At 40.3% G+C, this 26,935-nt stretch overlaps 2 protein-coding genes across 2 annotated transcripts in view; one reads left to right on the top strand and one right to left on the bottom strand.

Annotated features, from left to right (window-relative positions):
- The window catches only part of spidr (scaffold protein involved in DNA repair), a 28,996-nt gene extending 5,499 nt beyond the window's left edge, over positions 1-23,497 (top strand). Inside the window, exons 6-20 of the mRNA XM_053329963.1 lie at positions 395-630; positions 1,323-1,426; positions 2,900-3,119; positions 7,083-7,316; positions 8,578-8,793; positions 14,481-14,639; positions 16,590-16,677; positions 17,718-17,858; positions 17,966-18,025; positions 18,557-18,755; positions 20,000-20,185; positions 21,462-21,555; positions 21,641-21,755; positions 22,389-22,445; positions 23,049-23,497. Coding sequence (XP_053185938.1) covers positions 395-630; positions 1,323-1,426; positions 2,900-3,119; positions 7,083-7,316; positions 8,578-8,793; positions 14,481-14,639; positions 16,590-16,677; positions 17,718-17,858; positions 17,966-18,025; positions 18,557-18,755; positions 20,000-20,185; positions 21,462-21,555; positions 21,641-21,755; positions 22,389-22,445; positions 23,049-23,183 — 2,244 coding nt within the window. The 3' untranslated portion in view covers positions 23,184-23,497. The remainder of the gene's footprint in view (positions 1-394; positions 631-1,322; positions 1,427-2,899; positions 3,120-7,082; positions 7,317-8,577; positions 8,794-14,480; positions 14,640-16,589; positions 16,678-17,717; positions 17,859-17,965; positions 18,026-18,556; positions 18,756-19,999; positions 20,186-21,461; positions 21,556-21,640; positions 21,756-22,388; positions 22,446-23,048) is intronic.
- Positions 23,498-23,652: 155 nt separating this feature from the next.
- cebpd (CCAAT enhancer binding protein delta) lies at positions 23,653-25,117 on the bottom strand. The gene has a single exon (XM_053330213.1). The coding sequence runs from the start codon at positions 24,863-24,865 to the stop codon at positions 23,975-23,977; it is 891 nt and encodes a 296-aa protein (XP_053186188.1). The 5' UTR covers positions 24,866-25,117; the 3' UTR covers positions 23,653-23,974.
- Positions 25,118-26,935: the final 1,818 nt, after the last annotated feature.

Here is a 26,935-nt window from a genome sequence, read left to right as displayed (position 1 = left end):
GAGCACGTTGGCTGACAGATCCTGGTATGCTGGTCTTGTCTGCACATGACAGGAACTCAGGTTTCTCGTGGATTTTTCCATGAGAACTGATTCCCTCAGGTATCGTGAGCAGTGATACAGCAAAAAATGTTGTTTTGTTGCCGTGTCTCGTGAATTAATCAGCCTGTCAATCTTGCAGTTTACCATATCCACCCAGTTTATGTTTGAGTTTATTGATTTCACATTATCTGTAATGACTCATTAATAATTAACTGAAAGCTGAGGCCATTTTAAATAGCTCATATATCACCCAGATGAGCTGTAGTATTTTATCTGTGATTTTACACTTTAAAATGTTAAAAAATTTGGTTGAATGAATTTTTCCATTAATAAGTAATTAATACTTTGTCTTCAGGTGACAGAGCTAGAAATCTCTGGCTATGTGTCTGACGGAGAGGATATTGGTGACACAGTGTCCCTGAGCAGGCTGGACTCTGGGAGCTTTCCTCTCCAAACTGGTGAGGGCAGCAAAAGGTCAGTCAGTGACTGGGTCAGATCTGCGCATGCGATGCTGCAAACGCCTCAGAAACCGTTTGACAGGCAGACCAAGACTCCTGAAGACTCTGCCAAAAAGAGAAGAAAGTTTCAAAGGTTTGGATGTTTTTCTTGTTTTAAGCCTCGCATTAGTTACGCACCAATCCAGCTTTTTCTCTCCCAATACATATTCTGATACTGCAGCTCAGGGTGTCTGCCAATATGATTTTAGATACTCTACTTGTGTTCCCTTTACCCCCCAAATTTAAAGTCTATATACCTCACTACGTGGAGACATTTTTTCATAAAGTGACACGAGGTGAGGGATAGCTGTGGCACTGAAAGCTGAGTCAGCAGCTTGCTATCATTTAATGAATGTGACCAAAAGCTTTAATGCTAATAATAAGCCTAAAAAGGTCGATGTTGTCCAAAAAATGAACTTGTAGACCTGATCGGAGCATCTTTACCCTACATTATTATATGTCAAGTGTTACAGTATATTGTTTCATAATAGGAGCAAACAAAGTAACAAGACTGCCAGATGTCAGTCAGACTTTAGTGCAATGTTTCCACGACAGAACTGATGATAAAAGGGACACCTGGTGTCATGATGTGGGTGCTAAATGTCATTGCTTTCTCCAGTCCCCTCCTGCCCCCCAACCCCCACCCCCAAATCTGACAGATGGCTATCAGTAATTTTCAACAGGTTGTTCTAAAAATCTTTGTTTTCCTTGAAGTAAACGATTGTGCATGTGCATTTATCAGGTAACATCATCTGCCTTCTGTGTGTGTTTTTGTTTGCCGCACAGTGGAGGTCTGGCGGAGAGGCTGAATCGACTCCAGAGCAGACAGAGGTCAGCTATCAGCTTCTGGAGGCATCAGTACATCTCTGACACCTCAGCAACAGCAACAGGTGATCCACATAAACCTGCCGATTTATTCACAATGACATCCCGGATGTCGCCTCTGAATCATTGTTCAAGTTTACAGATAAACTTTGATTTGTGAGTGGGAAGCAGACATTTTTCTTTTTTTAGTACATGTGATTGTTTGGGGGCCAAGCTGAGGAAGTGTCAGCTGTGTGTTGATCACTGTGGCTCTGAACTGTGAACTCGATATGTAGGTGACAGGAAACTGCTTGCCTAGTTCTTTTTTTTTTTTTTTTTTTTTCCTTTCCGTGGTGTACCTAACCACTTATGCGCTAACGTTGTTAGGTGTCTCCTCATAAGAGGACACAGACAGTGGCTTTAAGGTGACAGTTGATTGTGGAAAAAGAAAAACACCCACCTGATCAGACTGTGTTTGTGGTCATTCAAAGGTTGCAGTTGAACAGTGTCGACGTTTATATTGATTTGACCTCAGTTTTAAAGATATAATCAATAGTGTTTTTTTTGCATTGCAGATTGCTGCTCCTTTGTATCTTAACCAATTGATTTACAGCATAATCAAACTTTTCCAGGACAAGATCAGCCCAAGTTTGTTCATTTTCATCTAGGCCCGCTGTGTGCCAAGTGTTCAACAATAACAACACTACTATTGAACAAAGCTTGTGCTGTTAAAGGACACCTGTTTATCTTTGTTGTAATTGTGATGTATGATGTAAGTGCCCTTGAACAAGCACATGTAGGAGCCTTGAAGTTTTTTCCTGACATAATGCTTTGCCTGTGACTTATCAGATCATTATAGGTCAAGAGGAGGACTCTTATAGTCCTAACTCAGCTTTGGCTTGCTGCCTGAGGCTTGTTATTCTGATGATTTTGTAAGCTGGGACTTATGTGCACAGAGCAGAGATAAAGCACTTAGCATTCATGTTTGGACTAATGCATGCTCAAACTTAATAGCTCTCCAGTGATCTCTTTGATATGATTTACTCTTATCATATTAAAATACCCCCTCTGGCCACTTTCAGGGATTGGTAACATACCCAGACACAGAGCTGCATTGACTGCGAGCTCTCATGCTACATTTTTTACACTATAGAGCTATCAGCTTTATACACAACAACATGTAGTTGGTCTCCTATCTCCATTTGATTTATGGCTTCAGGGCATTGTCTTGATTTGCTCTTCTTAATTATCTCTGTCGTCTTTATTGTTCTGGCCAAAAGCACAATCAGTGCTGTGGTAAAATTCCAAACATTTACACACTCACCCCCTGGGATTTATCACATTTCATATCCCCCTCAGCCTCAGTCAGTAACAGCTTTACAGTTATGCAGTGCGAATTGTTCTGATGATAAAAGTGAATTACTCTCATAACGCATAATGAGTCCCACAGAGAGCATAAGTCCACGAGTACACTCCGTACGCAAACACACACACAAAAGGCCTGCGCAGTGAAACAGACACACACTCAACATCTGTGTTGTTGTTGCTTTGCTCTCCAGTGGACAGGCCTGGCGTGCTGGAGCTGGAGGTGCTGGAGGTTCAGGAGGAGTGCAGAATGCAATTGGTGCACTGTGAACACCACCAGCCTCCCGGAGAGGCCCACCAACACAGCCACCCTCTCTCTGAGGGAGGCACTCGTATGCTGGTGCTGTTCAACAGAGAGACTGCAGCCCAGCTGAGTCCTGCACCCAGAGATATCATCCGCATATACCCACCATGGTGAGAGGATGTGTTTGCAACATACATGCTGTACACCACCCTTTTCATGAGAGTCACCTTTAATTGTTGTGCTATGAATGCACATGCAGTTTCATTTGCCCATGCATTTTATTTGATAGTTGGTGATGCAACCTTTCAGCATCTATTGCAGAACATTTGACATGGGAAGAAAGATAATTTGTCACTTCAGACATTCCTGATGCAATTCAAGATGAACTGCAAGCAATTGTAAAAATGCATAAGGCTATAACACCATCCACTCAGTCTAACACACTACAACACTGAAAATGGTAATGCAGATATTCCGTGAGTAATGCAAAATGCTTTTGTCAGTGAAACTTTTTCTTTCACTTCCTTTTTTTGAGTTTTTAACTTATTCACCTCTGGGAAGGCGATCAAAAACCACACAAAAACGACACAGTTACACAATACAAGACTGACTCACTACATGTAATACAAAGTGTAACAGGATCTCACAAAGGCTGCTGAGGAGGCATACTGTGTGAGAATGGACAACACATGAACAGATGCATAAATGTACATTTCAAATAGTTTAATCATGATTCTACCACAATCTTAAATGTAGTTATTATGGGTTTTAAGTTAATAAAGTATTGTTCTCAGCTTTGTCTTTTAGCTCACAGAGGCCCAGATGTGAAGAGCAGAGCAGTCCCCCACTTAGGGCAGAGAGGCGGTGGAGGGGGTGGAGGAGGCAGAGGGGGGGGGGTTGGATTTAGGGATTGTTGTGGAGTTGGAGCAAGGCAGCATTTGACTCCAGCTGTTGGGAGTTTGAGTTGAGTGTGCTCTGGAATATCCAGGCTGGCGGAAGCGTAGGGGCCTCCTCGGTGCTCTGACGTCACGAACAGCTCCAGGGAATGCTTCACATTCCTCTTCCTGGCAGTAGTTAGGTCATTTCCAGAAAGCCGGGGAAAAAACACAGTAGGATTATTTTCTGGAGCATTTGGGAGCAGAGTGTGGATGGAGGAGCCAAAGGAGTGAGATTGAAAACACATGGTGGTTTGAGAGTATCTCTGGCTTTAGCACCTCTCTTTTTCTCTTGTATACTATTCCTGAACTCACACCCCCATTTACTCTTTCAAAGAATTACTTTATACTTGATGCAACTCTTAAATTCTCTTTTACTCTAATTTACAATTACAACATTTGGTTTAATTCCACAAAAAAGTCCCTAAATCACGACAAAACAGACACAAATAAGAAAAGCAGATGAGAAGCTTCCCTAAAGAGATATTCATTTATCCAGCCTCTACAAAACCGAGACAGGCTGAAGTGGAAAAACACGGAATTTGGAGCATCTGTATGTCTAGTAAAATTCCTCCTTTCAGTTTCCTGTTTGACAGCGGAGGGGTTAACCTCCCCCATAATTCCTGCAGTGAGTAGACTCGCTCCTCCCACCTCCCACTCCTTATGAGTGGGCTGAAGCTGGAGCGGAAATACCTGCGGGGATTATTCACTTACGAGCTGTGACGTTAGCAGCTGTGCCACTCCTTAAACCAGCTACCTGTCTGATGATGACAGCTGCCCACTCACCTGTTCACAACGGGGTCACACTTCCTGTACGGGTGTTGTACCTGTTCTCGTGAACAGTACGTTCTGCTCTACTAGCATTATAGTATGGGTTCTGTTGATGACTGATCGCTGCTCAGATCTTGGACTGATAGCAAACACAGGTGGACTAATGCTTTCGAGATTAATCATAACATCAGCACTTTATCATAGGCAGAAGAAGATGGCAGCAACATACAAAGCAACATACAAAGTATTCAATCATTGACGGAAGTAAAAGAAGTAACACTACACTATGAAAGTTCTTCAGTACGAGTAAAAGTCCTGCATTTAAAACTTACTTCAGTAAATATGGAAGTATTATATATTTAAAGTACTCCTAATGAATAATCGCCCCCATCAGTGCTTTATTATTACATTACTGGATCTTAACTATTGATGCATTAACATGTAAGAAGTTGATGATGTTACAGGAGTTGCATCATGATTTATGAACTAATCATGTGCTCTATCTTGACTTGAGATGTGATACTGGTGCGTAAATATAAAGTAGCAGCAGATGAAAATACTCAAGTGCACGTTACTCTGATTTAATGTACTTAATGTAATGTTTTTGTTCCTCCACTCAATTTCAGAAAGTTTGTGTGTCTTCTAGCTAGCTAGCTCTGCAACTTATCATTATTTACGTTGTGTTTTACACTCAGAGCTTAAATTGATGTCCTATAAATTGCATACTTAAACTGACAAGCAATCAGCACGTATTTGTGATATGAGGCACCTTTTCTCATTCAGGAAAGTGTAACCACAAACGTTGAAGGCATTTTACCTGATGAATGACTAAAGCAATTGTCTGTCAAAATAATGATGGGTTAGTTTTCAGTTGATCGACTAATGAATGAGTCATCTTAGCGTCTGCACCAGCATGGTAAAGCATACAGTTTGTACAGGAAGTGGTCAATGCATAATGAATTTGATATTAGTAAGCAAACATCACTTTACTGTATACAGCGTATGAACACAACCAGGAAGTGGATTTACAGTTATATGCCCTCAAGGACAATAAGTCTGCAGTGAATACTGTAAAGATTACATCATTTTTAATTATTCTTAGATAGCGTCAGAGGTGATTGTGTTATAGTCCACCATCTGGCTGTTGTACACACAATAAACTCTGTAAATATAATAAATGTAATCATTCCTATAGCTTATAATTATAAATAATTTCTCCCTTTGACTTGTAAAAGGACAAAGTATTAACATTAACTTGTTTATATCAATGACGATAGACCCTTCAATACATACATAAACATATAATGTATATAACAATTTGATTTCTAAATAATCTTCCCATTTCTACTGTACATCTAAACAAATTTCCACTTATCTCCGTGTTTGATTTCTGTGGTTCAGCTATCAGCACAGGTCTGAGACGTGCTGCGACATGAATGGCAGATTGAGTCACTGAGTACACTTGGCTCTGAGTCAGTGATCAGACATCGCACTATTATCCGTGTCACATGTGGGAAAAATTAAGCTGTAATTCAAATGTACCACAAACAGCATGGCATATAATTATCTGGCTGTTATTCAAGTTCTCAGGATCAGCACCACTCAGGTGTGTGTTATTTGTTTCAATGGGGAAAAAACCCACTACAACATTCGACCAGGAATGTTTTGCTTTAGATTGTTGATGGATAAGTTCATTATCTTCTTCTTGGCACAGAAAGAGAAGTGAAATTTATGCGTTCAACGGTAAAATTAAAGAATAGCACAAGTGCACTTCAGGTCACACACTGTAGAGTTTTTTGCGGCCTATTCATCTGATTTGGTCTTTTTCTTCAGTGCACTCTCAGCCTGTTTGTGACGGGCGTTGGAAGTATTTTTCCACAGATGATGTCACATTTGGAAAGTGTTTTAATCGAGCTGTGCAGTGCTGCGAGGTGTAGCCTTTTAAGAAGCTCAATTACATGGAAAGTGTATCTTTTCACCACCGTAAAAGAGGACACACACACTCACACACACATCCGTTACGTAGTTTGACTTGCCTTGGAGGAGGTTAACGTATTTGAACTCGTGCTCTGTGCTGGGTGGTACATGTTAAGCAGACCTGTGGAGGTGGTTGGTACCTTATCTGAGTTTGACATTCAAGCACTCTTGAGCTGCCAGCCCCCCTAAGTTTGTGCAATAGTCTATTCCGTTTAATGCAATGTAAAATCTGAATTTTAGCATCTGCTATGTCAGTATAATCACAACACAAACAGTTTATCATTGCCCAATAGCTTTTTAAGATGTCAAATGTTATTGCAAAGGCCCAAACTGAGTTGTTTTTGCTCTACAATAAGAAAGTGTGGGGTCGAGAAGAAGCTTACAACAATAACACTCAATCAACTGTTATACTCTGAGTCCAAAAAACTGATGAACTCTGTCTTTTTGCAGGCAAAGTCTTTCCGTGGAAGGTTTCAGCTGTGATATCATTCTGAGCACACACTTCAGCCAGAAAGTCTCCTCTGCTTCCAACAAACCAGCCGACGAGTCCGTTCCCAGAGGCCTTCTCCCAGTAGGGAGGTGCATGCCATACTCTCTGTGCCGAACATTCGGGCTGTTGGAGGTTTGCAGGACAACTGAAGAGAACAATACCAAACAGGTGTGTGTGTGTGTGGCTGTGTGTGTGTGTGTGTGTGCATGTGTGTGTGTGTGGCTTCCCGTGTCAGATTGAGGTGCCTTTTATTCAGTTCCTCAATTCAAGCCGTACTTGGCACTCGACATGATGTATCTGTGGGTCCTAGAAAAATGATTCAAACTATATCTGCAAGTGAACAACCAAGTGCAACGCTATGAATGGCTTCAAGGTGAAACTGTCTGAAAATATGTGCCGTATTCAAACAATATCACATCTTCCTCCATCCCGCTCCCTTCTCCATTATGGCCAGCTTTGCACCCCACCTTTGCTTGATCAAAACAACTATAAACACACACTTGTTTTCTGTCATGGTCGAACAACACGACCATAAATCTAGCTTAATACGCCCTAAGTGAAACTTTTTAAAATCCTAATCAGGCCTCTTAAACTCTGTCAGTCACTTTCAGTTCACACAGTTAAAGTATGACAGGTGACAGGTGTTTACAGCTTAGTGTCTGGTGTGTAGAGTAGTTTGGCTACTTGCCCTCAGACTCTACTCAGGTTTGGTGACTTACAGGTGCAAATCTGTGAATAATCCATCTTGCCACAGGGTTCGTCAGGTTTATGTTACAATATTGTAAAGCATACAACAATAAATAGTCTTCGGGTAGCATCCAACCCACATCAATCAGCTGCAGGTGCATTTACTCTCTACTGCAGGAATATTATAAGGGGTTGGTTTACATGTATGTTTAATATCTTATATCTGAATCTAAATCTTTGCCTGGAATTAGTCAAGTGTTTCTGGCAGCAATTGGTAAAGTTTCTGAGAAATCATAGTGCCTAGGACCACACCCTGTTCAGATTTTATAAACAAGATAAAAAATGACTGCAGCTGAAACATTTATTAACAATGTTTCAGTCCTTAAACCTTCAATAAGTAAAAGTAATCAAACTGAAATGTCTAAAATGATTGAAGTGAGTAAAAGTGACTGATGGTGTGTGGGATTTGTGGATGTTTTTCTACATATAAAAAATTAAAAATGTTTATTCAAATAGTGAATACTGCTCACTGCAAGGATTTGTGTTGAATCAAACTATGTGCATAACCGTATGTAAAAGAACATAAATTTAAAGCAGGAATGCGGAGTAGGAACTTTCCTCATGATAGTTACATGCAACAGATGCAAAACCAAGTCAAGCATACATTTACCTTTTATATAAACTATGGCAGGGCTGTTTGTCTTATTTTCACATCTGTATCTTCTTTATCCATCTTTATCCCTCTCAGGTTGCTGCCCCCGATGGGAGCTCAGGTTTTCTGACACGACACTGCCTTTCTTTACTGGAAGCTATTGAGGGTCTGGGCCAGGCTGGCTCTGTGGGGCAGGACGTGGTGGTGGTGGTCCAGAGAGTTTACTCCATCCCTGTGCCTGACTGCTCCCCTGTGTCCGTTCTCAAGCTCAGGGTTCCCTCCAGGTCCTCTACAGCTCCTCCTCCCCCTCCTGCAGAGAAAGGCAAAACCAGGTACTGTTGGACTAGCTGATAATTGGCGGCCCAGTGAGAACTTTATTTTGTTGTTATTATGTTATGCCAAATGTAGTCTGGAAAAGATGAATCACATTTCATCTGAGTGTATCCTTCTGCACTACAATATAAATTATTCCTTTTGTAAAGATTGCATGCTGGTTTGGTTGGTCTCAGGCATTGCATGTGGCACGGAGTGTCTCAGTGGTCGAGCTATTGTTCAGAGCGCAGCAGGCCCCACAAAGTGCTCACACTGTCTCTAGCCATATGGCATTGCTTGACAAAGGACACAAACATTTCTAATTGAATCCAGCCCCTCCTTGAGCGATTCTAGCTCATTTCTCATGAAAGACAGCATGATGTTTTCAGAATCTCATGCACCAGCAAGCCAAAGTTGAACTGGTGCCCACTCATACTCCACTGGGTGGAACAGGTTTGCAACAGCTCTTTTTACCTTAATGCACTCAAGAAAACCTCAAGTATATTTTACATGGTTGTAAAAATGTCAGGCCTCTTAGTCTCAGTGTTTCTAAAAGATTTGTTTTGGCTTCGCTTGCTTAATCAGAAGGTGAAGCTTATGCAGTGTGTTCATATATTTTATATGTCCAATTATCTGGCTGACATTGAAGTTAAGTGTGAAACAAGAGCATACTTGTTGTATCCACTGATGAAGACTTTAGAGCTGCAAGTACTGATTACTTTCATTATTTATTAATTTTCAAGTTTAGTCATTAAATTGGTGAAATTAAATGGTGAAAAATTGCACATTAATTTCTTAAAGCCAAAACTTGCATGTTTTTACCACCATATTTGAATGATGCCAGTTTGATTCAAGCCAGAGACCTTTGTTGCATGTGGTACTCATCTCTCTCTCCCCATTCCTCCAGCCTGCCTCTTTACTGCCCACTACCTAATAAAGCCATGAATGCCAAAAAAAATCTTAAAAAGAAATTCAGATTATTATCCGTCTTGCAGTGTTTTAGTGCCTTAGAACAGTTCAAATTCAGAGATCTGGTACTCAAGCTAGACTTAATGGTTTGTATTTCATATCTTCCTGGTGTATTGCAATGGCACTATGTTGTACAGTGTGAGTTGTAGGGATACCTTAACAATAAGTGATTGGTTCAGGTCCACACCCCAGTGCCTTCAGTGCAGTCTAGTCTAGTCCATGTAAAGCTGAGTCCAGTGAGTCTCTGGTGTTGTTACCAGTCAGATAATCATTTTGACTAAAGACAGTCGCCACCTCCTGATAATATTTCCACATAAGACTACATCTGATTTCTACTAGACTTACAGCAACCAAGTGATTAATCAAAAATGAATCATTGAATATTTTATTAATTGTTTTAAGTTAATAGTCATAGTTTTCAGCGTGAGAATTGAGAAGATTTACTGCTTTTCTTCATCATACATGGTATTAAACTGAATGTCTTTGGGTTTACAAGCAAGCAAGACTTAACCATGGGTCTTTAAAACTGTGTGATGGGCATTTTTCACAATTTTTAACATTTAACAAACCAAATGATGAATGGACAAAGTTAATGGTAGATTAATCAGTAATACTAAAAGCCTTAAATACTCACTTACAAACCCAGCGTTATTTTAACACAGGAACTTTAGTCTGACAGCAGAGCAGCAAACACTCTCAGTTGAGAAGCTGGAACCAGTTTTGTTTTTGTCATTTTTGCGGCAGAAAATTAAACTGTCAATATTTTGACTTATCATCTCAGATCTTGTGGAGTCTATTAAAATGCAACAGTAGTTAACTTACAGTGCGGGATGTTCAAAGCCTCCTGGGTCATCGAAATGACACACAGGTTTTCTCCAGTGGTCTTGTTGTAGTTAATGAATCACTGAATGTGCTATTTGAAGCAAAGCCAGCAAGTATTTGACCTGTAGTTGCCTGCCCCCCCCCCCTTCCCCTCCCCATCCAAGGGCTTGTTGTTTTTGTCCTTTGCTGAGTAATAAAATAAAGGTGTTGGTTTCTCTGAGTGTGATGAGGATGGAGGGGGTCTGAGGGGCACCCTATGGTGAAGGGAGGAGAGTCCTGGTCAGCTGACAAGCTAAGTGGCTAAACGAGCATCAGTTGTAATATGACACTTGCTCCTGCCATGCTGCCTCTGCGGCTGGTAAACAAACGCCGCCTTCTGACCGGAAACACTCTGCCTTTCCCTCCTTTTTCCTCTGAACTCAACCAGATTAAACAGGTTTAGCTAGTAAATAGATGGAGGTTGGGCGAAGGTTAGGAGGCATTCACAAGGACTTGAGTCCAGAATGAGTGGGAAAGTCATAATATGACCCTCAATCCTTAATTTTTATTATTCGTCAGCACTTTTTCAACATGTTTTTGTCATGTTCTTATAATCTAAAATACACTATAAAGTCCAAACTGACGCTGTTCTCACTTTAAAACCTTCTCATGAGAGGTTTTGCTTTTGCTGCACAGTGCATATTCACTTACATTTACTTCATTGTGTTACTTATAGTACTTTTCCAGGATGCATGCCTGCTTTGCGGAGAGGAGGGTAGTTTATTTTGCAGCCCACTGGCCTCATTCTGTACAAAGACAAGGACAGTTTGTACCTCTAATGTTGTGTCCCCAGCCTCTATGACTCACTCTTGGTCAGCATGCTTATTTTATCCTTTTGTTGTTTAGCCTCTGTGTTAACATACACAGGGGAGAGAGGCCAGTATGATATTTATGCCCGAAGAAGATGTTAGGTTCCCGTAAATTCAGAGTAGAATAAACAAGAAGATTAACTGTTTGCAGGAAGTGAGGAGAGGCTAGTTTTTGTTTTTTTTTTTCTTCTTCTTAGTGAGGAAGGAACACAATGTGCTGCAAGGATCCTGTTACAACCGTGTTTATCACTCTGCCTGCAGTGATTGGTGGACAACACATAGGAAGGAATCCCGCCTGTCCGCCCCCCACCAATGAGGCCTCTCTGCTGTATTCTTAATGTGTGGGTCGCTTACTTAGTGTGTTGCCAAGTAATGTGCATGGGCTTGCATGCGCACACAGTGTGACTCTGTGTGTGTGTGTGTGTGTGTATGTATGTGTGTGTGTGTGTGTGTGTGTGTGTGTGTGTGTGTATGTGTGTGTGTGTTTGCACAGGCTCAGTGGATCGTACTTCCAGGAAGAAAACCTGAGTTGCTGAGAATTTCTGTGATTGCTCACAATAACAAATTCCTGAAAACGGTCTGTGAGTGGAGCTGTCCAATAGCAGGAGGTTTTTAGGAGTGAGGGGTCACCGTTTGAGGAAGTGGGGCTGTGAACAACTAAAAGCAGGAGTGAAAGAGGAGGTGTTACCAGCTTGTTTATGTCAAGCTGGTACCCTCTCAACACTCTTTTGTTTTGTAATCTGTCAAGTGTCCTATCAGATTTCATACTTGCCATAAATTTGTTCAAGTTCAGACAAGCACCACTTAAAGTATATTTACTTTCACCAACTGTGACTCGAGCAGCTGTATTCATATTTATTTATCCTAGTTTCATTTTAACGTTGTAAATTCCTGTTTTCCTTTAGTTTACTCAGTGTTGCACATGTAAGGATTAAGTAAAGATTACATAGCAGTATTGTTCATTTAGTTGTAGTTGTAGCACTTTGAATAAACTTATAATATTTAAGTGACAACAACTCCTTATTGGTTATTGGTTATGTGTTTATCAGTCAGTTGTAAAAAACATGATTATCAATATTTTTCTAAGCAGTTAAAGATGCCCTGTGGAGTTTTTGACAACCAGCAGTGATGTAGATCAACTTTTTATGAGCATGTCCATGTTTTTTGGGGTTTTTTTCATCCTGCACAAAAATGCCTGAGCACATTAATGAGCTGTTAATACGCTACTCGACTGATTAGTAGTGGAAAAGTGCTCGTAAACGTATCAAAATGTTAACAAAGGCAGGGAGTAAAAATATGGTGAATATACAAAGATTGATGTAAAAAAGTTAAGATATTTTTTTAAAAATCAGCTTTGAAAATGTTTTATGAGGAATTAAAAGCCCCCGACATGTTAGTCAGACTGCATAGAAACAGTAAATCTAATCATAATGTGTGTTTACAAGAAAACACAGTGCACATTTAGGTTTAATCTTATTATTATGAAGCAGAAATGGTGAACATTTGCTGGTGTTTCTTATTTTCTATCATTTCAATGTTTCATGACCTAATTCAATGTAGGACGGGAGCCTCTGACTCACTGCAACAGTAGTAGTATTTTGTGTTTTGAAATGTTGTGAAAGTGTTTCAGGATTTAAGTTTTAACCTGAGGCTTTTTCCCGTTTGACTTGACAAGTAGTCCATGCCGTCAGTAAGTGATTGCTCTGTGCTGTAGTGGATACCATGCATTTAAGATGGGATTGGGATCAGTGCACATTGCCCATCGTTCATTTCAGTGCATACTTTTTGTTTTACTAAGATGTTACATAGGTCTGATTTTGGCAAAGCAAACAACTGGGAATAATCTTGGTTTTAGACATTGGCCTAGAAACCAAAAGTCATGTCAAGAATGTTATTTAGGTATCTATTTCCAGGTCCCTCAAAACAAACACAGACAGACCCCATGTTAACCAACAGAAGCCATTTATAGGCCCAATCAGGTGGTTGAAAACAGTCCCAAAACTTTCCCAATGTCTGGCCTGTGCGCATGCATGCACATGCATGATGGGCACACTGACAGTCCTCCTCCCTCTTCCCTGAATTTTTCTTCTTCCTCCTCCTCTCCTTCCCTAGCCGTTGCTTGTCTAACCAGGGGATATGAACTCTGCTGTTTACTCTCAGGGCCGTGTCTGGGCTTGACTGACTGAGATACTGGAGCCTATAGCAGTTTCAGCTCTCTGCTCACTGGGAGCAGCAGAGTGCAGGAATACACAACAGTTCAGTGCCTCACAACTTTGTAGGGCAAAGGTCTTTCTGTGAGCAGCAACCGGTCAAACCAGCCTACAGCTTTAACACTCTCAAAATATCACTACTACACCTTAACTGTGTATTAGTGTGTCACTGGGAGCAGTGGTTGTTTCATCTCCATAAAAGCTGTATATATATATGCCCTTTTTATTATTTATGTTTTGTTTCTAAACAGTGAATTAATATTAAAATGAAAACAAATGATCAACAATTAGTGTGTAAATCTCATTGTTAGCACAAAACCTTGTAGTTTATGTGTTTATAGATAGATTTAGATTTTTGGTGCATAATGAAAGTAAAGTAGGTGGATTGTGAGCACATCCAAACTCAATAGGCTGCATGTACAGGATGAAAGAAAAACAAAATATAAAACAAAAAGCAAAGACTAGCATAAGTTCCCAAAAATTGTAAACTGACATGATCAATTTCAATTGTCAACGTCCATTGTCCTTTCAGGATTTCATGTTGATTTTGAGGTTAAAAGTGTCAACAGTTCAACCTTCAAAGTTGTCAAGCAAAAACTGACAAATAACTTGAAGGTCAAAACGGTTTTGGGGGGGCTTGCAGTCCTTAGTGTGTAAATATAATGAACTAAGCAGAACTTTAAGGTGTTACAGTGAACATCATTTTAATCGTATCTTCTTCATTTGAAATATCAGAGTATTTACTCATGACAACTTGGTGAAAAAGCAGCCATGTAAACTTTAAGATGATGAAATATTAAGGTGAAGATCAACATGTCAAACTAGTCTCACTTTTTCTCCGTGTTTCTTTCCCACCAGGCTTTGTGTGCTTGTCCAGGACAGCTACAAGATGTTCAGCGTGGTCCAGCTCCACCTTCTCTCCTGCAAAGACGACCTGCACCGGTACAGCCAGATGTGGCAGGGGAGGACCTGTGTGCTGAGAGACATTAAAGTGGTGCAACGGGTCACTCGAGAAAGGTGAGACCACCTGAGCCTACTTAGCCTTTGACCTGAATTTCAGCTTTCAATCAACCAGGTAAACTTCAACCTACGACCAATACTGATTGCCTTGCAGTATTATATCTGTGATAGGAGTTTTTTCTATATGTCTAATCGACCTGCTTAGCCATCTGGGAAAACAGCCCTGGGTAAACGCCTGTGATATCCAAGTCCTGATATGAAATATCAGTAAAGAAGCCTCTGAGTCACTGAGCCTCAGACTAAACCATCACACACATGCACAAATGAGCCTTATGTGTGAATCTTTAATATTTAAACTCCACATGATTTATGCTGAAACCCTCTCCTCAAACTCTCTAATCTCCCACATTTACAGTACAATGAGAAGTTAAAGTTTGCAGCTCATTTAAACCTGATTATGTTGTCCACCCAGCAGTGCTACTTTGTTTACATGTAAAGTGATACTGGGGTGCACGCTGTCAAGTCCCTTGTGAGTTTCCATAGTCCAGATCCAAGATTAGAAGCAGTTAGAAGAACTGACATGGGAACATTTTGAGACCAGCTGGGGGGTATGTTTACATCCTTGGTATTTTCAATGCCACTGTAGCCTATAATGTTGTCTGTGGTCAGGCTGTGATGGATGGACATCTTCTGGGCTTGCACATGGGCCATCTTATTAGCTCAAGTGGAAAAAACATATTGGTTTGCTTGGGTTAAATCAAGCACTCTTTTTCTTCTCAGTTTCTTAGAAAGCAGTAATGATCAGACTTCCAGGCATATTATGATGTATATTCTCTCTTACACCATGAGAGTTGTATCAATCTTCTCATCCAACTCCTGGTCAAAAAGCAAATGTGTAAAACTATTCCTTTTAATAATATAATTTTTGAGTGTTTTTTTTTAAAGCAAATGATCAGAGGCCACCCTGTCACCTGTGTGATCTGTTAATATTGCCATTATTGGAAAGAGCTATTTTCAATCGAGAGGTCTTTCTTGAATGTGTGTCAACTAACAATAAAAGGTTGCACCTGTCATTGATCCACACTTCAAATCTCTTAACAACAATGGGGGGAAATATTCACCAGATACCACAAACTACAGCTCTTCCTTTTTTTTTTATAAAGCTGTGACACAAATGTAGCTCAACGTTTTTGCCAAGTGAGAGTAGCTCAGTATCACAGTCACACTGAGCTGAATGAGTCCTGTTGGTTTGTTGTTACTCATCCGTAGGCAGGCCTCGCTTGACTTGAATGGGCTGCAGAACCAGTTCCACACAAAGAACCCCCTTGATTGCAGGCTGACTAACAGGTTGTTAACCACTGGCTGATATGACAGCACCCAGATGGATGAATAAGTAAGATTGACCGGCCACCCTGAACTTTAACAAGCACTTCTCAGAAGAGAGACAATGAATCAAGAGATTGATGCGTCCTATCGAAGTTACTGCTTGGATGTTTTTTCCCTTTGTAACTTTTTGATCCTCACTTCCACTATCAGGAAAAACACAGTGAACATGAACACATTTCAGTCTGTTACTAGTGAGATTTAGACTGTGGTGAGAGAAAGCAAATGTCACAAATCCAGCCTTTTAAATAATGACTGTTAAGTTGACTTAATGCAATTGGTTTTCTAAACCTTGTTATTTTTGCACCACAATGGTATCGTGATTTACATAGGGCGTGAACTGTTTTCCCACCCTTCAGTATCTCAAAACCTGCTTGTAAAAGCAGTTTTTGTGTGTATCTGCTCAGCCAGCCCGAGCATGCTCTCTGTTAATTCTGGGTAACATTAAAACGAGCCCTGTCTTAACAGACTTGTGTTTCAGTGGAAGTGAAACTGGCTGTGAAAGCTCCCTATCTTCCCACTGAAGTCCCTTATTCACAAGTTTCTCCTTCTCCCCCTCTTCAGTGCCCCTCTCCTTACCCTACTTTTTTTCCCTTCCTTTCTTTCTTTCTGTCTCACTCTCAGGCGCACCAGGCTTTTCAGCTTGATAGACTGTCTGTGGCCCCCAGTGATGCCTCTTAATGATCATGAAAACACACCCAGCATGGCCTGTGTAAGTTCTCTCCGCAGCACAAATCACACATTTTCACTGAGTGAGACTTTGGTTTGGGTCAATAAAATCTGAATGCGAAAATTGGCAATCTTAATTTCCTACAGTACACGGTGGAGACATCCAAGATAGAGCTGAAACCATTTAGATTAGTACATTTTATTATACAGCTGTGTTGATAATCTATTAATTCTTTGTTCTTTTTGACATTCATATACATTTATTGGATCCTTAATTCTGCTTTTCTTTGTTTTATATCATTGTAGAGTGAACACTGGACTGTTGAGTTGATAAAACAAGCAATAATCTTAGGAATTTTTCACTATTTTCAATTAGATATATAGTTTACTGTTAGAAAGCAATTGAGAAGCTGAAGCAGCAGAATATTTGGCATTTTTTGTTCATTACTTATTCATATTTGCAGATAATCTTTCCTAAAATGGACTAATCATTTAATCACCTAATTATTTCAACTACATTCTAGTTCTCTTCTGCAATTATTTTCATCTCCAGCTTTTGTTGCAGTAAAACAGAAATGTTCTGTTGCTGCACTGAATGCAAGCAAAAAGTTGAACAAAGGAATAATTCAACGTTTTGTTTGAATCATGCCCATTCACTTTCTTACTAAGACTTAGATGAGAAAATCGATATGGGGATACTGATTTATATTTGAGTTAGCTTAGCTTAGCACAGAGAGTGGAAACAGAGGAAACAGCTAGCGTGGGTCTGTGTGAAAGCACTTATTGGCACCTGTAAAGCTCACCAATCAACACGTTATATCTTGTTTTTGTATTCTGTGCAAGAACTGAATTGTAAAAACAACAAGTTGAATGCAGTGACTTCCTGAGGTGTTGTTGTCACTCTGAGGTTGCTAAGCAACCAGCGTGAGACTGGAGGAAGTCAATGAATTTCCTGCGAAGATCTGATGAGGAAATATGGCCCATTTTGAGGATAACTGATAGATATTGAGGATTCAATACATGTCTTCATTTAACGTGGAGAGCTTGTTTTTTGTTTTTTGTTTTTTTGTTTGCTTTTAATAGGAGAGCCGTCTGCCAGGTCCAGCTCCGAGTTTCTGCTACCTGCTGTCAGGTCAGGAGAGCTCAGTTGAACCCACTGAGGAGCAAAGTGTGTCGGTGCTACACCTTCCTCCCACTGAAAGAACCTTACGAGACGTGCTGCAGGTGAAAAGTTTCTCACACTATTTTTTTTTTTTTTTTTTTTTAAATATGTGCTTATCTTCAGAAGGTCATGTCATAAGCCTATAATCTAATAATCTTTTTTTCCCCAGAGTGAGCTCAAAACCCATCGGTGCAGTTTTGTTGCCACTGTCATATACAAGAGAATACAGGTACTTCTGTTTTTTTGTTATACCACAAAAACACTGATTTGATTTGACTTTAGTCAGAGGAACAAAATAAACACAGTGTCTTCTGTAGCTCCTCAATCAACCTTTTAGAGATCATTTAAACGAACAAACTGATAAGATTCAAGCTCTGACGTAGACACCAGCGTTCATATCACTGTGTCTGACAATCTGTGAGGCCTGGCCGCACTTTACAATTGATTGGTGAAACCTTTAAACTTTGACCAAGATGAGATAGCAGATCAGAACAAAGCGATGGACTTTGCCACACGCTCACACCACTGAATCACAGATACACTTGTGAACGTTGTTGCACTCCTAAGCCAGCACTGTGTGCAGCTTGTATTAGTGAATGATCTCGTCAAAGCTGTTAGAGGCAATTCTTAGTCAGAAAACGTAACATTTAAATTGTGCGTTGTAAGCTTTCGTTACTTTATGTTTCCTTTACATTGTCTCTTTCTAGGTCACTCTTTGTGCGGGTTTCTAAGTAATTCTCTGTGTCTGTCTCTGCTTCAGAACAGTGATGTAGGCCAAGGTGAGGTTTGGTTGGTGCTGACAGACCCCAGTCTTCAGGGTGAGCCGCCCGAGAGGCCATGCAGGCGAACAGTGGCCCTATGTGTGAACACTTCCTGTGTGCTCACTTCCTCTGTCCTCAAAGCACTAAATTCCCCCGCTGCCTGTCACATGTCATTCAGAGATGCCATCAGAGAACATGGTAATGCTTTATTGTGACTTGACATGCCATTCAATCATTATCTTGTCTGTTGTTTTACCTTACAGGACTGCATGTTGCCCAAACAGTGGTGGAAAGTAACTGCAGAAGTACTTAGCTATATACACTTCTAACATATATAACTCTATATATATACATACTGCAGTATTAAGTTCACCACTACAATGTGCAGCGTTTGTCCAATGCCACTAGAGAACATACTTACATACTTACATATATACATACATACATACATACATACATACATACATACATACATACATGCATACATATATGTATGTGTATATATATACTATTGGGTAGTTTACTATAGTTTTCAGTTAAATGTCTAAGAAAAAGTAAATCTCTTAATGGACTATAGTAGTGTAAAACAAATTATGTAATTCCATATATTCAAATACTATACCAAAGTACAGTGTAGAGGTACTGGTGCAATACTTTTTACTACTTTATACTTCTATTCCACTACATTTCAAAAGGATATATTGTAATTTTTACAAGCTAGAAAACAGGTAACTTTGCATTGAAAACTTTAACTAATACATTTCACTGCATAGCTTTTTTTTTTTTTTAAACTTGTGCCCTCCTATAAAAATGTGTATACACTGTTAACAGTTCTACCACAGAGAGGTTTCAAATCCTCTAAACTTCTGAGATAGTTTCATCTGAGATGAGGTGAAAGAGGTCAAATAATTGAATATTTAACAAAAAAGCTAATATTAGAAAAAAGTAAAAAAAAGAAAAAAAAAAAGAATACAAATTGAATGAATACAAATAGCAGAATTTGTTTTCCTCTTTTCTGCCTGCGTGAATCATCTCATAACATCTCAGATCATCATCATCTCAGGTATATCTTATGTCCCGTTGGAGGGGCCCATCCCCAAAGTTGGAAACCACTGGATTACCCAACAGTATAGAATTAGTACCATCTCAACCAGCCACCAAAGTGAAATGCTATTTTACACACTGAACCATACTAGTGATCTTACGTAGTTTATGATGATGTATTAGTCACAGTCTACTTATGATACTTCTGTACTTTTGCTTACAGTAAATATGATTCTGACTTTAGGACTTTTACTTGTAATGAAGTATTTTTATATTGTTGTACTGGTATATATCTGCTTCTACTACTGCGCCCTAACCTGTCTTCTGGTTTTGGGGATGAGCACAGTCAGTAGATATGGGTGCACATTTCTTGTCTAACACGTATCTTAATTTCACAGGTGTCCTGCTGTGTGCGGAGCAGTCAGTCATTGAGATGTGCTCTGACGTGGATCGTGAGGGCAGCCTCACATCCACAGATAGGCCACCGTCACTGTCTCAGTCGCTGACCGACCCCATGCTCCGACCTGTGAGACTGGATCCCCTGGATCTGGAGATCACACCCAACTCACTCTGCACTCTCACTGGTCAGTGTCTACTTTCACTGAGTCCTGTGGTTTTCATGTAGTTCACTTCATCTAAACTGACTCCTCCACAACTTTCCTCAGTGTTTTCTCTTCTCAGGGGAGCAAAACCGCTTGTTTTTTCATATTTACTTAACTGACTCTGCAAAAAGACCTTGATGTGGCTTTAAAGCATTGCTTTCTGCAGTTTGTTAGTCAGTATCCTCAGGCTGCCATTGTTTGGGACCGTATAAAATAAAAACACATGAAATATTTTTGGATTGATGTCAATTCCCATGTCATTTTTCAGTGAAGTTAACATGCCTGCCCCACGTAAGGGTTTAAATTTCAGACGAGGATGGTATAATATGAAAATAAGTTTCAGTTAGAAGGCACATACTATCATTTCCACAAAACATCTATTGCGCATGTTGTCAGTTTAGACATTTTAACATTTTAAAACGTTTAAATGTTTGCTAAAACCAGATAAAGCTAAAAAAAAAAGAAGACTTTTTGCAGTCGCCGTGATTAACACACAGGTAAACTGCTTTTTTGCTTCAGCAGTGGCCAGTAATCTGTTAAAATATTGCTTTTTGCTTTCTTTGTTCTCTCCAATTACGTTAATGTAGTTTATAAAAAATAAAAAACCAGCTAAATCAGATAATAATCTGCATCTGTGTCACAGTTGAGGACAAAGATCGTACTGTGAACCCTCCTGGTTCTGGCCGCTCTGACCATACATGTTTGGTCAGGTGGCTGAAAAAAATAAAACAAACATATTATCTTTTGCACTCGTGCGTGAATAGTGTCATCTGGAAATTACCAGTGGAAAAAAGGCTCAGACCAGAATGTACGATAACTTTTTTATCAGTGTTAAATTCAGTATCTTATTTTAAGGCTCTGCGTTTGTGTTTGTGTGGCAGCGGCTCTGGTTGTCAAGCGAGATCATGTTTAGGCAGGGAGTGCGTCTCTGCTGCATCTATCACTGAAATCAGATAAAAATGAAAGTGATGTTTTTATCTTTTACACTCTGTCCCAAACATACACACATTTTGAAACGTATGCGTAGATCATTTATCAGTGTTTCTTCTAGTTAGGCGTCACTGTTTTCCTTTGGCATCCAAACAGCTGAAAATAACAAGAAATATAAATAAAATGATAGTTAAAGATGAACAGATGGCTAGTAGAGAGGAGAGCCATGTAGAAAGGTACAACGTGCATAGTTATTAACCCCTAACATTGTGTGTGTGTGTGTGTGTGTATTTAATGTTGATTTTAATGACTGTATTTCTGTCTGCAGGGGTGATAGTTGGTGTGGATGAGAACACAGCTTACTCCTGGCCGGCCTGCAACCACTGTGGAAGTGACAGTTTAGAGACGTCAGCTCAAAAATCGTAAGTTTTTTGAGATTAATCCAAATAACTTCGTCATGGCAAAGCATAACTATTATTTTTTTATATATACATCTTCTTTTCATAGTCAAAACTTCCACTGTGTATCTTGTAAGTCGGTGGTGGACAAGCCAGCCACAAAGATTCAACTGGAAGTCTTCTTGAGTTCCTCTTCATTAACTGATTGCACTATAAAGGTTAAGGTAAGAACACATTTGCATTTGAGAAACATTATGTCATGTTCCCTTCATGATGAATCATACTAAAAAATCCAACCTTTTAGAGAGATAATGACGCATCATTTCACTTTGTAGAACTGTGAGTGCAGAAATCGGAAGCAGCAATATCAATTTTGTTTTGATTTCTTACTAGTTTGTAGTAGTCGGGTGCATAAAATTTGCAAGGTGGCGATTTAAAATGTCTGGTTGTGTTCGACCAACGCTCCAAGGCCCCATGCAAGACTAATAAAACATCAAATATTCACAGTTTGAGAAGCTGCGAATGCTGAATTTTTGGCATTTTGCTGCAAAAATTGATGAAAATTCAGCTTTCAGGCAGCCAAACATAAAGATAAAATTCATATTTTGCACGTTAATAGATAATAAAAAATGATGATATTTCTCATAATGGGAAACCTGCTGTGACGTTGTAAGTCAAGCAGACTGATAAAACTATCAGTTTTCTTATCAGTTATATGATATTTTAAACCATGGGTCATTCATCTTACTCAACAGCTGGCACAGTGTGTAGGTGCAGCATTTAGTTTGACATTACAACATTTAAGGTGATAATTAAAAAGACGTTAATGTCTCTGCACCTTTTTATCTTTCCGACAGCTGCAGCAAAAGACAATCATGTCCGTCCTGAACACTACAGTTCTGGAGGGTAACGAGGTAGGTCTGCGTTAACACACTGTTACATAACACCGAGCTGTGCCTGCCTCTCATTGAACTACACAATGCATCGATTTTATGTCAATAGGTCTTGAAAAGAGTCATCTGTTCATATCACACTGATAAGGCTTGTTCTCTACTGAACCAAATTCCCTGAGTCATGCTGGCCATTGATGCAGTTCAAGGAATTTGCAGCCAAAAAACTCCCCCGCCTTTGAGCATTTAGTGATTATTTTTAACTTTGCATGTTGCTAGCACACTGGATATATTCAAATATAAGCCTCCGAGGCGTGGTACTAATAATGAACATGCAAATATCTTGTAATTTACCTTTTGTAAGCATTAAAGTTCTTTCCCCAAGGGGAATGCAGAATAAATAGTCAGATCAGAAAAGAAATACTGCTGACCAGTGAGGAGTGCAAAGGTCAGAGCCTGAAGTGCCCTTCAGTGTTTCTGCAAACACAGCAACATCATCATACTGGAGAGTGATAGAGGGAATGATTTTAATGAGCAAAGAGATAAGTTGGCAGCCTAAATAGTAGTAAATATATGAGTAATTTGTGGTTGCAGGTATGAAGTTTTTTGATGCACCGCCTTTTTCAGTTACCAGGTTACGATGTGGAGAACGTCCTGGGAAAAGAGGTGGGCCCCCTGGCAGTCTATGTCCGAGTTGTCACCAGGAAACCGGCTCTGTGGATCGGCCTGGAAGAGGTCTGCCTCGGGGGTGTTCAGAGCTAATGATATCAATCCTCAGGCTTCAGCATGGCTCCAAGGATCTGCACACTAGGCCTTGCTCTGAGCCAGTTTTGCCTCCCCCTCCCCTCCCCCTTGAAGGCCTCCCTGACAGCTTGAAGTGAACAGGCTGCAAAGAGACAAGGTCTTGTTTGTGTTAATGATATGTGAGCCTGTGGACCAGGAGTTGACAGCCCAAGGGTAGACCAGTGGTATGCAGTCTGTCAAAGCAACTCACGTGGTTCATCAACTAGGATGTGACTTTTGGCTGTAAACACATTTTTCAAGTGGTCATCTACCTCTGTATGTAATATTTCTGTCTGGTGCTTATTCTGTGTCAATAAAAAGTGTATTATAGCTGACTTTCTACTTCCTGTTGCACTTGCTGACTTGTGAAAAAAGAGAAACCTCCAGCTGTTAAACTAGTCCAAACTATTTACACATGAAGGACTACTCACAGACCAGGCAATTATGCACCTTTTTAAGCAATTTTTATTATATGTTCCAGAAACAAAACATTTTTTCAAGGTTTCATACAAACTATATAAAAGATCATGCTCTGGCTCTTATACAAAGTTTGGAATTATAAAACATGTACCATATCATGTAAATGCAGTGGTAAAATAATTTAATACAGAGTAAATCCCACAAAAATATGGCAGCAACATCATATATTTTCCAGTGCCATTATGGTAAGCTTAAAATACATCTGGTACAGATGGTAAGACGAAATTGTCTGTTTGAGGTATGTCTCCTAAAAAGCTCAGTTCGTAGAAGAAAGTGACACATGAATTTTGTCACCGGCTCTCACCCGTGGAGGAGCCCACATAGGAGGAGTTGGGTATCTGCTTGAAGAACTCCCTGAGCCCGGTGAGCTCTCTGGTTAGCTGCTCGATATTTTTGTGAAGCCTGTCGTTCTCAGAGGACAGTTCAATCAGCTTCTGCTGCATCTCCATGTTGCGCATCTTGGCTTTGTCCCTGCTTTTCCTCACAGCAATGTTATTCCTCTCTCGCCTCTGACGGTACTCCATGCTGTACCTGTCCACTGACTTTTTGCTCTTTTCCCTCCCCATCTTCCGCGGGGAGGATTTGGCCGAGCTGACAGCGGAGACGGGCTCTGGGGTTGTCGGTGGGGTCGGCTGCCCCGTGGGGAGGCTGACAGAGGTCTGGGCGCAGTTTTCAATCTGGGAGGGCAGGGATGAGGACATGTCGCTGTCACTCCAGTCGGACTCCTGCTTGATAGGTGCGCTGAACACCCCCTTATCCAGCCCCATGTCCGGTTTCCTCTCGGCGGTGTACCCGCTTGACAGCTGCTGCATGCCGCCGGGCAGCACCGTGGAGCTGGGCATGTTGTAGAAATCCGCCTTCTCCTGCTTCACAGTGTTGAACAGGTCGAGGAAGAGCTCATCGTTGCAGAGCTCCAGGTTGGGCACGGCTGTCATCGACTCGATGTACTGGCTGAAGTCGATGGCACTCTCGTCGTCGTACATGGCAGGGGCGGTGCTCAGCTCCACCATGGTGCCGTCCTCGCCTGCGCCGCTGTCTCCGCTCCTGCTGCCCGGCTTGCAGACCCCCTGCTGCGGTCCGCTCAGCTTGGCGCTCTCGTAGAAGTTAGCAGGCTCCATCGCCCAACTCATGCTGCATGGTGGAGACACGCAGTGAGAGTCCAGGCTGTATATGTCACACATGAACTCTGGTGACTTGTCCACGTGGTTTTAGGAAAAGGAATAGTTCAAATGTGACCCACAGATGTGACAGCTGCTCTGCACACACACACACACAAACCACCTTGCAGTTGTTTCACTTTCTCCCTGTTTTTGTTTTTAAAAAAGTCTTCTTTGGCTTTTTTTTTTAATCCCTGGGTGTTGACTGTCAGGGCGCTGTCATTTAAAAAAAGAAATCACCAGTAAACACTCTTTGACATGAGACCTCACCTCTCTGAAGCCTCTCTAACTTTCGCGGAGTGTTTTGTATCCTTCCCCCGTGACGTCACACGCACCTCCCCGTCACGAGCCAGTCAAGTCAAGACAGGGGTCACGTGGCGCCCCTCCACTTCCCATTTGAGGAGGTGAGGGCGTGTTGTGGTTCTTCATGCCACCCACTTTTTTTTTTTTTTTTACTACGAGTGTATGAATGGCTCAGAGTTGTTTACATACCGTACTGTAGGGTGTTTGAGATTACCTTTAATTAAAATGTCCGTCCCCAAAAGTGGCACAATGTACAAACATTGTGTGATAAAAGTGTAACAGTGGCGGGAAACAACCACCAAGACAAAGACATACTCTCTCTCTTTTCTTATTTTAGACTGCCATTACTCTCACAGACAGGCATTCATAATTTATAATAGCAAGTATTATTATTATCACGAGGATGTGTGACCTGTCAGGGTAGCTGATGTTCTTATTTTAAAATATACTAGCTGATAAAAATATACATTGTTTATCTGAATCAACTTTATTTATAGGCACAGGTTAAATCAAACAAATACATAAGTATATATATACACACCTGTGCAATCCAATGCAACTCAACAGAATAGCTCTGCTTTAAATTCTACAGTTATGAAGTTTATACATTTTCAGTTTTTGTTAACATTGTCAACACAGTGATAATTCTACTTTATGTTTATTATTGAGGTCATAGTGGGTGATGTTGGTGTATTACGGTGCATTATATTGAATGGTGTTCCTAATATTTTGTCCTCTCCATTAACATACATGGGGGAGGGGGAGGGAGGGGGGGGGGGGGGCATTAGGAACACCAGTCAATATAATGCACCCCAGTACCCCACCACCACTTAGTACAACCTCAGTAATAAACATGAAGCAGAATTATCACTTTCTGGCAATGCCAAGAATAATCGAAGATGTATAAACTTCATCAAAGTATAATTTAAAGCAGAGTTTTGTATTGGATTTAATTATATTACACAGGTGTACCTAATGAAGTGGTCGGTGACTGTAGAAGAAAGAACATCAGACGAAAAACAACAACAAAAATGAAGCCAATTTTAAAAATGTGCTCTACACAACTATAAGGACTAAGACATTTTGACTCAATGAGAAAAGTACTTCCATAAATTTGGACTCCTATATCTGGCTGAAAATGGACCTCTGGTTGTCAGATGTTTGGAAAGATGAAGATGAGACTTGGCCAAGTTTACACATACAAGGGATTTGACTGGATTGCTCTCTACTAACAAACTTACACAAAAACGGCTACACTGCTAAACAAATACAGCAAGTTAAACAAAGTTACAAATATAGTTATTACAGTATATGCAAGCGAGAGCAGGACAATAAAACACAGGTCAGGTTGTGGTATTTGGTCGTTTCAAGAATGCTGCAATAAATCTTGCATGGATAGTAAGTATCTTCATGCACAGAGGGGTTTATATGCATGTAATATCCGCACATTATACATACACACATACGCTTAAACTTACACACGACAATGAAATGCATATATTATTTGAAGTGTGCATTATGAAACCATTTATGTACTCTCATGTCATCACTGGTTATGAACATCATTACAGTTATATTTGATTAGAAATCTACATTAATTCAATGTATAGTTAATTCATGAACTTTTCTTATTTTATTGCACTGGATAATGTTTACAATGCTACATTAGGAAGCAGAGAAATGAATTAAAAGTGGTTGGTAGGTTTTCTATAAGTGATGTACAAAGTTTCTGCTGATTATGTTATCCCATAAATGTTATCTTTACAAAGCCACCTTACATGACACATATGT

The sequence above is a fragment of the Scomber japonicus genome, chromosome 12, assembly GCF_027409825.1.
Source record: "Scomber japonicus isolate fScoJap1 chromosome 12, fScoJap1.pri, whole genome shotgun sequence".
NCBI lineage: Eukaryota > Metazoa > Chordata > Actinopteri > Scombriformes > Scombridae > Scomber > Scomber japonicus.
The sequence above is the reverse complement of the archived record's forward strand: the minus strand, read 5'-3'. Positions and strand labels throughout refer to the sequence as shown.

Coding starts and splice junctions, on each gene's coding strand:
- cebpd (XM_053330213.1), bottom strand. CDS start 24,865: ATGTGTGACATATACAGCCTGGACTCTCACTGCGTGTCTCCACCATGC.